Genomic DNA, 14,648 nt, shown 5'->3' with positions numbered 1-14,648 from the left:
AGAGATGACAAGAACATCTGATTCCTCTGAAACACAATATGCAGAAATGAGGTGTGGCTCAAGACTTTTGCCCAGCACACATTTACTTCATCTTTTGCTTTACTGTGTAGTACAGCAGCTCGCTGGTCAATATTTTATTGCTTCATCCATTTTAATTTCAGAGAGTGGCACAAAGTGAGAGACATCAGAGCTTTTTAGTCACACAGAAACAGTGAAGGGAACAAAGTTTGATCATCTTAAAGATCTGAAGCAAATCAAGATGCTCATTTCCTCCTCCCTCCTGACTTCAGCCGAGGCCACGCCCTCTTTTAAATGCCCTGAAGGTTTAATCATCGCTGAGCATCTGTTGCTGAGGAGGTCCAAAGCTTTTCACAGTTGACGGAGGAGAACTGACCCCAAAGAATGGCTGCTGGGAGATCTGCGTCTCTCTGCTGGAGTTTACTGTCTGCCTGCGTCCTGCTGGTCTCTGCAGGTGAGTATGAGCTGGTTTGAAAACAACAGTGAGAGCTCAGTTCAGACTGATTGGACTGTTAGATCTCATTACTGCTACATCTTAATAACCGTATCAGCAGCTTGGTTGTCAACATGTAGCTGGAGGAGAGGGTGTGGTTTGACCTGATTTCCAGACTGAATACCTGGCAAAGTGTCCGACTCAGTAACTGACTTTAAAAGCCCGAGGAAAAGATTAAGGAGCAGCTCTTTGTTTTGCTTTCTGTTTGCCGAGTTTAAGGCATGCAGGGCGAGGTGGGTCACTGTGTGTGAACAACGACAATATCAAAATAAAAAGGCTGCTGCTGATGTGCTGTATCTAAACAAATAAGCGAATGAATAACTAGTTTGTGCATGGCGTAATTCTATTTGGAAACATTTTCTATAAAGTAGATGAGACCAGAACAGTTTTAGGTCATTCCAAATACCAACAGCAGTCGAGCGTGATCAGTGAACAAGATCAGAGGCATCATGCTGTTTAACTAGAGCAGCTTAACTATACTGAGGTTGAGGCCGAGTTGTTTCTTGTGTCCAAATGCTCATATTTACAGTGTCAGGTTTCCACGTGTCAGTGATGTTCTGATGTGATCAAACATTAATTTGACTTCATGAAGAAATTGTGATGTCTTCTGCACCCCAGGTTGCTCCCCTTTATTCCTTATTTTGTGGACTGACATGTGCGCACAAATGTGACTAAAAACAAAATGAAAGGTGCAGATTTATATGAGCTGTGTCCCGTTCTCTCAGATGCCGCACTAAACTTCACAATAAAATCACAGCATTATATTTGAGGACTGAACAAGCACAAGTTTTGTGTTTTGGGTTAAATAATTTTTTTGTGTGTATTTTCTGATTTATTTCCAGGATATAAAATGATTTCTCATTTATGTCAAAATTTTCTAATATGTAAATTCACTTTTTTCGACTTTTTATACTTTTGATAATTTTGAGAAATTTCAGCTGTTGCTTGATGCAGGGTTCTAGCCACAAATTTTTTTTCAGCCCGGTGCTATGCTGCCAATGCTAATGCTAATTAGCAAGCTAATGCTAACCGCTAAAAGCTGCTCCCACTTGTTAATTGAGTGACGGGGCCTACATGTATAACCAGAAAGCACCTCTGTAGCCTAGGCAGTAATCACTGTCTTTGTGGACGTGTAGTTACATTTCTGTCAAGTTAGGTTTAGAGAGGATTTTTGGTTATGTAGGTAAGACTGATGCAGAATACTAAATCAGGCCTGATTAGATCAATAGTGATAATTTTTGCATATAATCCAGAAGAGTTACACTTTTATATCATGCATTTAATGTGTCCCAGAGTGCCGTTTCCTTCCACTAATGAGTTTGCAGAAATCACATAAAAAGCATTCTTTGGACGTTAGAAAAAACGTCTCCTTTTGCTCCACCTGAGATCACCGTTTCTGTAACAGCTCTGCTGCAGTGTGCAGCCAGACTGCATATAAAACAGCTGCAGTTGTGTCTTTTGTGGAAAACTGGGGGCTGCATGAGCTTAACGCTGTAATGCTTTTTATTCACAAACATCCTCCAAATTACATTTCTACTGCAGGTCTATTTTTAGTCAGGGATTAAAGCATAAAAAATATTCTGACAGAGCCCCTCGATACTGAAATGATCGGTAGTGGTAATGGCAGCCCCCGCTAGCAAACTGTGCTTATAATGATCGTTGTGATGGCTACAGCTGATGTCAAGAAACAATAACAGCTGACATTATCTGCACAGACAGCAAAACTCGCACAGCCACACACGCACACTCACAGCACAACGGAGGTGTGGAAAAACTTGTCAGCAATGATCCACTCATTAAATCTTCCTTGAAATTTTCATTTGATCTTCATTTTTCCTCTTAATTCTCCTCGCATTCGTGCCGGCTGTCATTTCGATTTCTGTAGCTCATGAATCAAGCACGTGCAAGAACGTAGGGAGCTCAAACGTGCACATCGTGAACTGTCCGTGCTCTGTGGTAGATTGCAAACTGCAGTGAAATAACGCAGATGCAAGCAGCAATAAAACCAGCGATATAGCTGGGGCGGAGTCCGCGGGGAGCGCAGAGCTCCAAAAGTGAAACGGTGAAATCCTCAGCCCGGCGCGGCGCCTGGTGATCAACCGCTAGCTACCGCTAGCTAGAACCCTGTTGATGGAACCATCATTGTGGTGGTTTGATTTCATTGACAGAGAAATTGCTGAATCTTTATAAACCAAGTAATTAAGAGAACAAAGTAATAAAAATAGATTGTGATCTGTTTGTGTAACTGATGAAGGTAGACTCCATCCATAAACGAACTGCTGCTTTAATAGAAGGAAATACCACAAACATTCGGCCTGTGATTTTTGAATTAGTAGCCCAGTAAAGATTATCAATGTGAATATTTGATTCAACTGCCTTACTTTTTTAGAGCAGTCTATTAATGCATGAGTAAAAATTATATAAAAGCTCACACGAGCCATTGATCTGCATGCTTTTACCTTTTATATTTACAAATGTGATGATAAGCGAGGTGTGAATAAAACATTATGCAGCAGTTTTTGAATAAAATGCAGGTTTACAAAATTTCCAAATTGAACACTGAATACATGAAAATGTTTTAACAGAGAAAATATTTAAAAACATATTGGAGGTGGGCGAGTTCAGCATTCAACATTTGACATGTTTATATTATATAATGACAGTCGAGGGTGCAGCCAAGGCCTTTTGCATAGTTGCAGACACTCTCTGCACCTCCTCGTATTTCTATTGTAACACATTTGATGAAAAAGACACAAACACACAATAAAGAGTAAAAGGTGAATTTGACTCAGCATTATTGTCCTCTTTTTAAAATTTGTGTTCTTCAGACACAAACATCACAGCTGAGCACGGAGAGACCGTCACTCTGCCATGTCGAGCTCCAAATAAAGAAACCATCTGTGTGGTCGAGTGGGGAAGATCTGACCTCTGGCCAGAATACGTCCTTTTTTACCGACCCGCTGGAATCGATCCAGATTACCAGCATCCATCTTTTGTGAACCGGGTGGATCTGCAGGACAGACAAATGAAGGATGGAGACGTGTCTGTGGTCATTCAGAATGTGACCATAGACGACACCGGAAGATATGAATGTCGTGTCGTTAAATGTCGACGAGCGCAAAGGCTCCAGATCCCTAATGTTCACTCTGACCCCATCAGCGTGGTCTACCTGAGAGTTGCTCCTCCAGGTGAGTTGTTGATGTTTGTTTCTAAAGATGTTGTTGATGAGACTTTGTAGAAAGCAGCTGGTCTGAGTGATGTGATCAGCGTGCAGACACCTCACACCTGTTTCTCACCTGCAGGTAACCCGAGACCATCTGTTGGACTGGCGGCTCATCTGACAGTTTCTGCTGTGCTTCTTGTTGTTGCTCTTGTTGCTGCTTTTTGAGCAACAAAAACACACAGAAATAAGATTCACACCAGCTTCTGTGATGTACTGTACTTCTAATGGACTGTAAACCTCAGGTAATATTCAGGATTTTGTGTGCTGTCGTGAGCAGAAAATGTTGCATCAATCTGTGTCCTTTTTAAAATTGTAACATTTAATTTGTACTGTGTTGTGAAAGCAGGAGTTTAATAAAGTGAACGATGCTGTGAGAAATATTTGTCTGAATGTTTTATATGGTAATGTTACATGCTCCTGTGACTAAAGACAACACAAAGCTCTGAATACAGAGGAAAATGTAACACTGTGAAACAGGATGATTGTTTCAGTTAGTCCCAGACAGGAGTGTAACACACACACACACACACACACCACCTCTTATTTCTGGAGAAGTGGTGACTCAGTGAGCACTGCAGTCTTTAGTCTGCAGACATTTGGACCTGGAAGTCGTCATGTTTTATTTTTATGTATGAAATCTGACGTGTTCTTCAATGTGAGCTGCGATAACTGCTGTGTCTGTGTGTTTACAGCATTAAAGATGGGCGTACTACAAAACACACTGTTTTATGGATTTTAATTCAAGTGTGCAACAATAAAATCTGACGTGTTCTTCATTAATCTTTGGCTGCTGATTTCAAAAGTAATATTTGTTTCGTTCTATTGCGTCACATTGTTTACAGTCACAGGAGATTTTGGCTTGTTGGATTGTGTTGATTTGTTTGGATTGGATGGTGAAGTTCAGTGACATCCAAACAGCAACAAACTAATCCAGCCCACGACTGAGGCTGTGAGTACACGTATTTTACAGAGATGTACCCTGTAAGTACGTTTCAGTTCTGTGCAACTTTCAGGTATTAAAGCCAAATAAAAACAACAATGTTTTTATAATCCTTCAAAATGGGTACGCTGTACTTTTCATGGTGCAGGTCATGTTATGTAGTGGCTTAACTTAATCAATATCTAATCAATATCATCTACACTAACCTGCTGTCAGTGACCTGTACCACGTTCAGATGAAAGACCACCTCCCATTTATAATTAGGATGGTGTTTGTATCCAGGCTGTTATTAAAGTCCTGATTGTTGAACTGCTGTGTTTTCTGATTGGGAAAAGAACAAAAAATGAAAAAAAGAAAAAAACCTCAGAATTTATCTCAGAGCTGTACATGAATAAGTGATGTTTATGGCATTTTTGAACTCAGCATCATTGAATTTAGTCATAAACTAGTTTGACCTGCATTTTAACTTGCATGTTCAGACATGTATCACTCTCAGCTACTCCTCTGCTCACTGCTTTGTTTCTCAAACCGCTCTCGACTCCCTGATCAGAGGAGGACGTTTAGATCAGGGAGACATTTCCAGACATTTCCAGTTGATATTTGCAGCTGTGGATTTTATTCCTGGAAAACATCGGCATCTCTGGACTCTGTAACAGCTGAAGTTTGAACAAAGAGGAGATGACTGCTGTACCTGCGTCGCTCTGCTGCGCTGTGCTGCTGTTTTCCTGTGTGTTTGCTGGTAAGTGGAAAGTACCAAATAACAGCAGCTCACTAACAACACTTAAAACTGATCCTGAATCTGTGAGTGTTGAAGGAGGAGGTGAGAGGCTGGGTGGAAATGAAGTAGACTAAATCTGAAGTTAAATACCAGATTCAGTGAACCTGCTGTTTCAAGTTTGTGTCCTGAAACAAACTGACATCATGCTGAGATATTAGTGGAGAATTCCTTCAGAGGAAGCTCAGGTGGATAAAACCAGGGTCAAAGGTTCGATTTCTTCCTCTCATCTTACCTTGTGTTGTTTTGGTTCAGCAGGTCTGAGGCTGGACTTTATTTTCGCTTCCTTCCACTTTTCATTCTTAAATACGTTTTTCTACAGTACAGACATGGACCAATTTGAAAACTAACCGTAGTGTAGTGAAATAAAGTATACATAAACAGCACATAATATAACAAACAACTGTCATTGTTAATTTTACAGTTACACTTTCCTCCTTGAATTTTGAAAACAGGCTTAAAGACGAATCCAAATTTCTACAGATAGAGCAAAAATATTATTAAAGTGAAATCTTTTGGTCACAGTGAGTGAAAATCTGACAAAGTGTTTGCCTTACAGGTGCTGGTAATAAAATTGACTGAATTTGGGGTTTTCATTAGTTGTCAGTTATAATCATCAAAATGAAAAGAAACAAACATTTGAGATATATCAGTCTGTGTGTAATGAATGAATATAATATACAAGTTTCACTTTTTGAACGGAATCACTGAAATAAATCAACTTTTCATGATATTCTAATTTTATGACCAGCACCTGTAGAAAACACACAGGCTGAGTCTCTAAAGTGATCAGTTTGTTGGTTTGTGTGATCAGAGTCACATTTTGTTGATCCAAAGTGATTTTTAGTGATTACAGATGGAGGCCCACATACTGCCTTATTGTATAAATGGGCCCTGAGTTCCTATCCAACTCTAACAGATTACTCACCCCTGAGTTCCTCATTTGCACAGTGTGGCTTTACACATTATAACATCACACACACACTCAGACACTGTAAGGTTTAAAACAATGATGTCTCACCTTTAATTGCAAACTCAAGCTAATTTTTTTGTTCCTTCTGTTCTGTTAGCAGTTTAACCTTTAAATTAAACCAATAGTCCACAATAAGATGCTGCAGGAATGAAATAAACACATGGCAGGCCTGATTCAGAGCTCAGGTGCAGCCAGACCAAAACCATAATGGTGGTTTCACTCACAATAAACAAGAATCTGTAGACGCTCACTCTGATTGGATGCTGCAGAAGTCAAGAGATCTACTCTGACCTTTAACCTCTCTGCTCTGTTTCCTCTTTCAGAACCGAAAACCATCACAGCTGAGCCTGGACAGACCGTCACTCTGCCATGTCGAGCTCCAAATAACAACCTCATAGTTGTAGACTGGAGCAGAACAGATCTGGACCCAGAATATATGTTTTTGTATCGGGACGGGCACTTTGATGCAGACAACCAGCATCCATCCTTTAAGAACCGGGTGGAGCTGCAGGACAGACAGATGAAGGATGGAGACGTGTCTGTGATCCTGAAGGATGTGACGACTGCTGATAGTGGAAAATACGAGTGTCGCATCAAGGAAAAAGGAACAAGCAGAGCTGTTCTAGGATCTGAGCCCATCAGCACCATCACCCTGAGAGTTGTTGCTCGTACAGGTGAGTGAGCAGAGTTCAGTGTGTCTGTGATCAGAGGTGAAGCTGCTTCCTGGTTGTTGATGTTTGTTTCTAAAGATGTTGTTGATGAGACTTTGTAGAAAGCAGCTGGTCTGAGTGATGTGATCAGAGTGCAGTAGATAATGTCTGACAGCAGTTTGAAGTTCTTCACTCATCACCTACCTGACAGCTGACACCTCACACCTGTTTCTACCTGCAGGTCAGGTAGGAAGGAGTAACGATGGAGAGGATGAGGACGATGGATCTGCTGGGCTGACAGCTGGTCTGTCAGTTTGTGCTGGACTTCTTGTTGTTGTTGCAGCTGTTGTTGGACTTTTGATCTACAGATACAAAAAACAGAGTCAAGCCAGTGACATGCAGCCTGTCTGAAATGTCTGAGCTTTTTTAGAGGTGAACTCTGAATCTCCCGCTGCTGCTCCGAGTCATCAGTGTTGTCATTTATCAGCTGTCATTCCCAGATTAGGAACATTCCCAGAAATGGAAAGATTACAATGATTTTAAAACCCACCCACTCTCAGACCCAACAAGCAGCAGGAGTTTATCCAGAAACTCACATTAAATTAGAGAAAAATGTGGAATAATTCAACTAAATAACATGTTTTTTAAAAAAGTTCAAACCTGACCAGGACATGAACCAGGACAGCTTCATGGTGAAAGTGTGTCTGGATTTTCTAAGATGAAGAAATGCTCTGACTGTGAATCTGCATCCAGTCTCAGTAACATCAGCATCACATTAATGCAGAACTGAGAAATGACTCTTCCTGCAGGACAGGAGGGAAATTTACTGTGGACCTTAACGAGATTGGTAATATTCATTATTTTGTTTGCTGTTATGAGTAGAAAATGGGATCAAACGCATGACATCAACTTTTTATTTTCACTCTGTATGGAGAGCAGCAGTTTAATGAAGTGAACGATGCCGTGATGAGACTTATGAACGTTTACGTGGTATTAAATATGACGGACTCACCATCCAGACATGCTGCTGTGATTAAAGACAACACCAAATACACACAATAGAAAACATAAAATTTATGTTTGATTTCAGTTTGAATCTTTTCATGTAGACTTTGGTCCACAGAAACATTTATCAATAATAAACTGTGTTGATCACAGCCGTCCTCTGTCTGGTGTATTTCTTCTTTTTGTTTCTGGGCTTTGAAAAAATAACACACATGCTTTTATGAAATAACAGGAAAAAAAGTCATGTGATGCTGCTGCCTTTCACTGCACTGCCAAAGGTATTCACCCCTCTGCCTTTGAACATATATGAACTTAATACACAGCGTTTAATGTGGGCCCACCGTCTGATGCTATAACACTTTCAGCTCTTCTAGGAAGGCTTTCCACAGGTTTAGAAGTGTGAATTTTTGTCCATTCTTCCAGAAGCACAGATGCTGATGTTGGAGAGAAGGCCTGGCTCACAGTCTCTGCTCTAATCCATCCCAAAGGTGTTCTATCAGGCTGAGGTCAGGACTCTGTGCAGGCCAGTCAAGTTCTTCCACACCAAACTGTGTTATCATTGTTAATATTCACAGATTCATCAACAGAAATGGGAACAAATGATGTGTTTTTGTGACAGGCTGCAAGCTGGTCCATAGTTATTTGTGATGTGGAAGGACTGGACCTTCAGAAAGCCTCGAATCGTACTTCTAGACCACTTTAAGAGATGACAAGAACATCTGACTCCTCTGAAACACAATATACAGAAATGAGGTGTGGCTCAAGACTTTTGCCCAGCACTTCATGTTTTGCTTTATTGTGTAATGCAGCAGCTCGCTGGTCTCTATTTGATACGTTTATCCATTTTAAATTCAGACTGTGGGACAAAGTGAGAGACATCAGAGATTTTTAGTCACACACAGAAACAGTGAAGGGAACAATGGACTTGACCTCTGGCCACAATACATCCTTTTTTTACTGACACTGGAATCGATCCAGACAACCAGCATCCATCTGTTGTGAACCGGGTGGATCTGCAGCACAGACAGATGAAGGATGGAGACGTGTCTGTGGTTATTCAGAATGTGACGATAGACGACACTGGAAGATATGAATGTCGTGTCCTTAAATATCGACAAGCGCAAAGTCTCCAGAACCTTCCTGATGACCCCATCAGCGTGGTCTACCTGAGAGTTGTTGTTCCTCCAGGTGAGTTGTCATGATTTATTTTTATGTATAATGTGAGGGAGAGGAGTGGCATAGGTAAAAGAAGCCACCCTCAAAAGGATTTGATTTCATTATAAATGTTGTGGGAGAAAATATGTTGAGTCTTTTAGTTGTATATAAACAAACTATGTTGCAGCGTCAGACATGATGATACTACACGAGCAGCTATTCTCCTGCTGTGCCACAAGGGGGAGCATTCTCATGGAGTGCAGGTTACCTAGGCGTATAGAGGGCTGGGCCACTCCATGCAGGCAGTACACCTAGGGTGAGCCCAGAGGGAATGTGAGCTGCGATAACTGCTGTGTCTGTGTGTTTACAGCATTAAAGATGGGCGTACTACAAAACACACTGTTTTATGGATTTTAATTCAAGTGTGCAACAATAAAATCTGACGTGTCCTTCATTAATCTTTGGCTGCTGATTTCAAAAGTAATATTTGTTTCCATCTATTGCGTCACATTGTTTACAGTCACAGCAGATTTTGGCTTGTTGGATTGTGTTGATTTGTTTGAATTGGATGGTGAAGTACAGTGACATCCAAACAGCAACAAACTAATCCAGCCCAAATGGGTACGTTGTACTTTTCATGGTGCAGGTTGTATTATGTAGTTGCTTAACCTAGTCAATATCTAATGAATATCATCTATGAGTTACACTAACCTGCTGTCAGTGACCTGTACCACGTTCAGATGAAAGACCACCTCCCATTTATAATTGGGATGGTGTTTGTATCCAGGCTGTTATTAAAGTCCTGATTGTTGAACTGCTGTGTTTTCTGATTGAGAAAAGACCAAAAAATGAATATGAAAAAAAAACCCTTAGACTTTATCACAGAGCTGTACATGAATAAGTGATGTTTATGGCATTTTTGAACTAAGCATCATTGAACTTAGTCATAAACTAGTTTTTAACTACTTTATTCTCAAAATGCACAGTTTTTTTTCCCTCCATGTAGCCCTAATACTCCTCTTGTAGTTTCCTGCTTTCCTTCAGTCCCGTTTAAATGAGCTCAGAGAAGCCGGTGGTGGATCTGGATCGAGATCACACATGGCTTCTTTGAATGATGGAACTTTAACCTGCATTTGTGGATGGCACGGTGAAGTCTGTTCAGACAGTGCTTTGCTTTCTTGAAATTAAAAGATAAATTCAAAAAGAAAAGGAAACAGGAAAATGGTCCATGATTTTATTTTTCTGGGACCGAAAGTTCAAGAACACTATGTGACTACCCACTCCAGAGAACAGGGGCGAGGTCATAGAAACGTATACATCAACACGCCGCCAAATTGGATGTGACAAACGTGAACATGCTTCACTCTGCTGCTGCGTGGAGTTGTTCAAACTGTTTTACAGTTGAAACTGGATCACATGGGCTTAAAGGTAAGAATAAACAATTATTTTTTATTCTGTAACCTTAGTTATGGCACATATTTATTTTTGGTCACATTTAATTTGTGTGGTTTAGAATATAAATTTGTTTTGCATATTAAATTTTGAAATATTAATGATTTTACCCAATTGAGTTTATTATATAATTAATTATCATTTCCCTCATCTTATAATTTATGTGTAACGTTTAAGTTAGTTCTTATTGTGACAAGTAATTTTGGTTCCTACCTTGTACTGTTTACGGTGGGACTGTTTTTGGTGCAACACTGGTTTTCTGTGTGGTGTGCGTTGAAGTGACGACAGAGTTATTATAGAAGATTATTTTAAGATTAATTGTAACCCCACCGCCCGAGAAGGAGAGAGACCGGAGAACGCCACCTCAACCAGAAAACAGGGCTACAATTTATTAGACAATTACAAGATTTTCAAAAACATAATTTTCAGTTATTGTAATGCTCTGGCCCAAATTAACTGCTCTGATACAAATAAAGACTGATGTTTGATGCTGTCAGCTCATCAGTCTACTTTTGCATTTGTGCTTCTTGTCCCCCATTTTTTTGTATAATAATAATAATAATAATAATAATAATAATAATAATAATAATAATAATAATAATAATAATACATTTAATTTATAAAGCACAAATCAGTGTCTATTGCTGTCTTATTTTAATTTGTAAACTTTGTTAATTTTTTGTATTAAAGACTGTCATCAATGATACATTTATAAAACTCACTGAATGTAAAAATGCTTTTTTAATTCATAAACCTGCAGATGTTAAATCTACATGTCAAGATCTGGTTATTGTAGACATTCATCATCAAAGTAACAGCGTTACAAACAATAGCAGCTATAAACACTCATAAAAACATTAGAAATACAGACACTGGTTTGATGCTGCACCCTAAACATACGTGGAGTATTTAACATTCATAATTATCAGAGAAAGTGTTATGGAAATTTATTTATCCATATTTCTTCATATCATTTGCATGTGGCACTGTCAGGAGGAGATCTACATTTTTACTGCCCTGGGATCCCATTTTTTTTTCTAGTAAGACATCTCCCACAGGTTTTCTTCTTTTCTACGTGTAAGAAAACAGAGGGAAATAAAACAGCGTTCAAGGAGGCCTAATTACCTTAGGTTAAACAACATAATTTGTTTTTACCCTTTTTACACATGACCTAGTTGCCTTGCCACTTGCTCACCGACAAGGGTTACCTGTTAATCCCTCCTCAGGATAAGCAACCCAATTTGTTTACCCTTTTTCACACACAGCCAGCCTGCGTGTCACCTGCTCGCCGACAGGTGTTACCCTTTGAGGCAGTCTCCCAATGTCTATTCAACCCCGACAGTGAGAGATGCAATTGTAATTTCCCTTTTTAGTCGAATTTGTCTTTTACCCCAATTTCTCCATCCAACCATCCATCCGTTCTCTCCCGCTTATCCGGGGCCGGGTTGCGGGGGCAGGAGCCTAGGCAAAGAAGCCCAGGCTTCCCTCTCCCCAGCCACCTCCTCCAGCTTCTATTTTAATTATTTGGAATCTTACTTACCCGATATGTGTTACGGCCGTGCCTCTAAGGCAGGGTCGTTGAATCCAGGCGGCTGTCCAGTGAAGGAGTGGCGATTCAAGTTCCTCCATAATTTGCATAATTATGAATTATTATGAATATATTTTTTTCCTTCAGCTTGATCAGAGACCCGTCACTCAGCTCCTTCGTGGAAAAGCTCACTGGATCCTGCCAACAATGCCAAAATTGTTGTGGAAATTTATCAAATGAGACACAAGATTCCTTTTCATGATTTAATTCTCATATGAGGAGAAGTCGCCCCACACCCCCAGAGGGGTATGAGTGAGTTCTGAAGATCCACCCAAAGGCACAATGCACTTATACCCTTTTCATCACCCTGTTCTCCCCCTCCTTAACCCAACCATGAAGAAAAGGAGATCCTCCCCATTTGCATGTCCCTCATTGATGGGACCCTAAGATAAGGAAGGTCACACCATAAAATAAAGGCCCTGAGAAAAGGAAGTGTGTGTGTGTGTGTGTGTGTGTGTGTGTGTAGGTTACAGATAAGGGAATGACCATCTGGACAGTTTTTACAATATACAGGTGACTTCATGGTCACATAATCCATAGTTGAACAACACATAAAATTTTCCATCACAAAATTTATGTTATTTTGGTGCCTATCAGTTTCCAGAATATATAGTACTGCTTAAATAACTTAACCAAGTAACTTAAATAACTTTGTAGAAGGACATGATCCCGGATCATAACAAAACTGATTCTGTTCTGTTCGTCACTCATCATCTACCTGACAGCTCACACCTGCTTCTACCTGCAGGTAACACAGGATGATCAGTTGGACTGGCAGGTCTGTCAGTTTCTGTTCTGCTTCTTGCTGTTGCTGCTTTTTGAACTACACCCCCACCCCCCCAAAAAAAAAAAAAAATTAAAAATTAAAAACTAAAGAATCTGATCCTGGAAAAGATTAAAAAAACCCTGATTGCCTCAAGCAAAGTTTACATCTTTAAGACGGTTTGGTTCTTCTGTTACTGTGTAAAATACACTGAGCTGAGATTTTTAGTAAAAAGTGAATTTATTAAAGCTTTCAATTTTAAATGTGATGAAAAAGACCACCTCCCATTTTAAGTCTGATGGTGTTTTATCTCCAGATTTTTATTAAAGTCCAGATTGTTTTTGTTTTTTTTAAAGCCTGTCATGTCTGGTAGATCTTGCAAGCAGAACTGTGATCTGAATGCGATGTTGTGCCAAACATATTTGCTATTTCAAGATGAGCTCTATAGGTTCTTAATAGGCTCTTCTTGCTGATGTTTGACCCTTTATTTTATATTATTTTTTTGATTTATTTTTAAGATACAATGCAACTCTGTGCCAGAGCTGACAGGCTGAAGAAAAGGAAAAGAAAGAAACAAAAAAGGGAGAGAGAAAGGGAGCAAAAAAAGGAGAATAGAGAGAAAAATCAAACTAAAAAAAGGGGAAAGAGCACAAGTAAATAAACCAAATGGTTCATCACATTTTAAACATAAAAAATACTAACAATACTTGCAAAAATATATTTGTGTGGGAAAAACAAAACTAACAAAGCATGTTACGCAAATCAACAATTTTGTTGTGTTGTGATTGCGTGGGTGTTTGTGTCTGAGTCATGGAACATACTTACCAATGAGGGCAGAATGCTGCAGCTCCACCATCAGAGCTAGAGGCGGGTAGAGAAAGCCCCAGGAAACCCAGGCCACCAGCAGCCCACCAAGAGCCAGGAAGACCTGCGGCCACTCAGTCCAAAGACAACCGCACACCCGCCCCAGCAGACGGGAGAGGGAGGTCTCAGACGGAGCTCCCCCCAGTCAAGGAGTGAGGGCACCAGAGAATCCGAGGCGACGAGAAGCCAGCCCCCCCGGCACCCGAGGACCGCCCGACCCCCCACAGAGTCCCCCCCCACGGCGAAGAAGCCAATCCAGCCCCGCTCTGCACCCCCCAGGGGAGCAGGCCAACACCCACGTCAGAACATTCAGCCCCACCCAGGAACCCCGAGGCACCCCCACCCCAGGGGGGCAGGGGGGAGGAGGCAACCAGCAAGGAGCAGCCGGGAGGCAAGGCACAAGGCCCAGACCCAGGTCCAGCCATACATACAAACACACACGCACACCTGCAAGCACACCCATGTACACATTTATGCACATATACACATACACACTCACCCACACACATATAAACATAGATACACCGTACACACACATTCGCTCACCCACCCATACTCACGAAGACTGTGACAAATACAAATCTATTTCCTGGAAAACAGTGGAATTTTTCTTTGTTTTGGATGCACTTCAATTAAACCTGTCTTGACGTGGATTTCACCCATTATTAATTTCATGCCCAGACATGTATTACTCTCGGCTTCTCCTCTGTTCACTGCCTTGTTTATTACGAATCCACTCTCGCCTCCCT

At 40.6% G+C, this 14,648-nt stretch overlaps 1 protein-coding gene across 1 annotated transcript; it reads left to right on the top strand.

The window, feature by feature from the left end:
* Window positions 1-397: 397 nt before the first annotated feature.
* On the top strand, window positions 398-8,131 carry LOC115797488 (uncharacterized). Its single transcript, XM_030754070.1, has 4 exons — window positions 398-472; window positions 3,340-3,699; window positions 6,746-7,096; window positions 7,314-8,131. The coding sequence occupies exons 1-4, from the start codon at window positions 403-405 to the stop codon at window positions 7,481-7,483; spliced, it is 951 nt and encodes a 316-aa protein (XP_030609930.1). The 5' UTR covers window positions 398-402; the 3' UTR covers window positions 7,484-8,131.
* Window positions 8,132-14,648: the final 6,517 nt, after the last annotated feature.

This window comes from Archocentrus centrarchus, chromosome 18 (genome assembly GCF_007364275.1).
Source record: "Archocentrus centrarchus isolate MPI-CPG fArcCen1 chromosome 18, fArcCen1, whole genome shotgun sequence".
Lineage (NCBI taxonomy): Eukaryota > Metazoa > Chordata > Actinopteri > Cichliformes > Cichlidae > Archocentrus > Archocentrus centrarchus.
The sequence above is the reverse complement of the archived record's forward strand: the minus strand, read 5'-3'. Positions and strand labels throughout refer to the sequence as shown.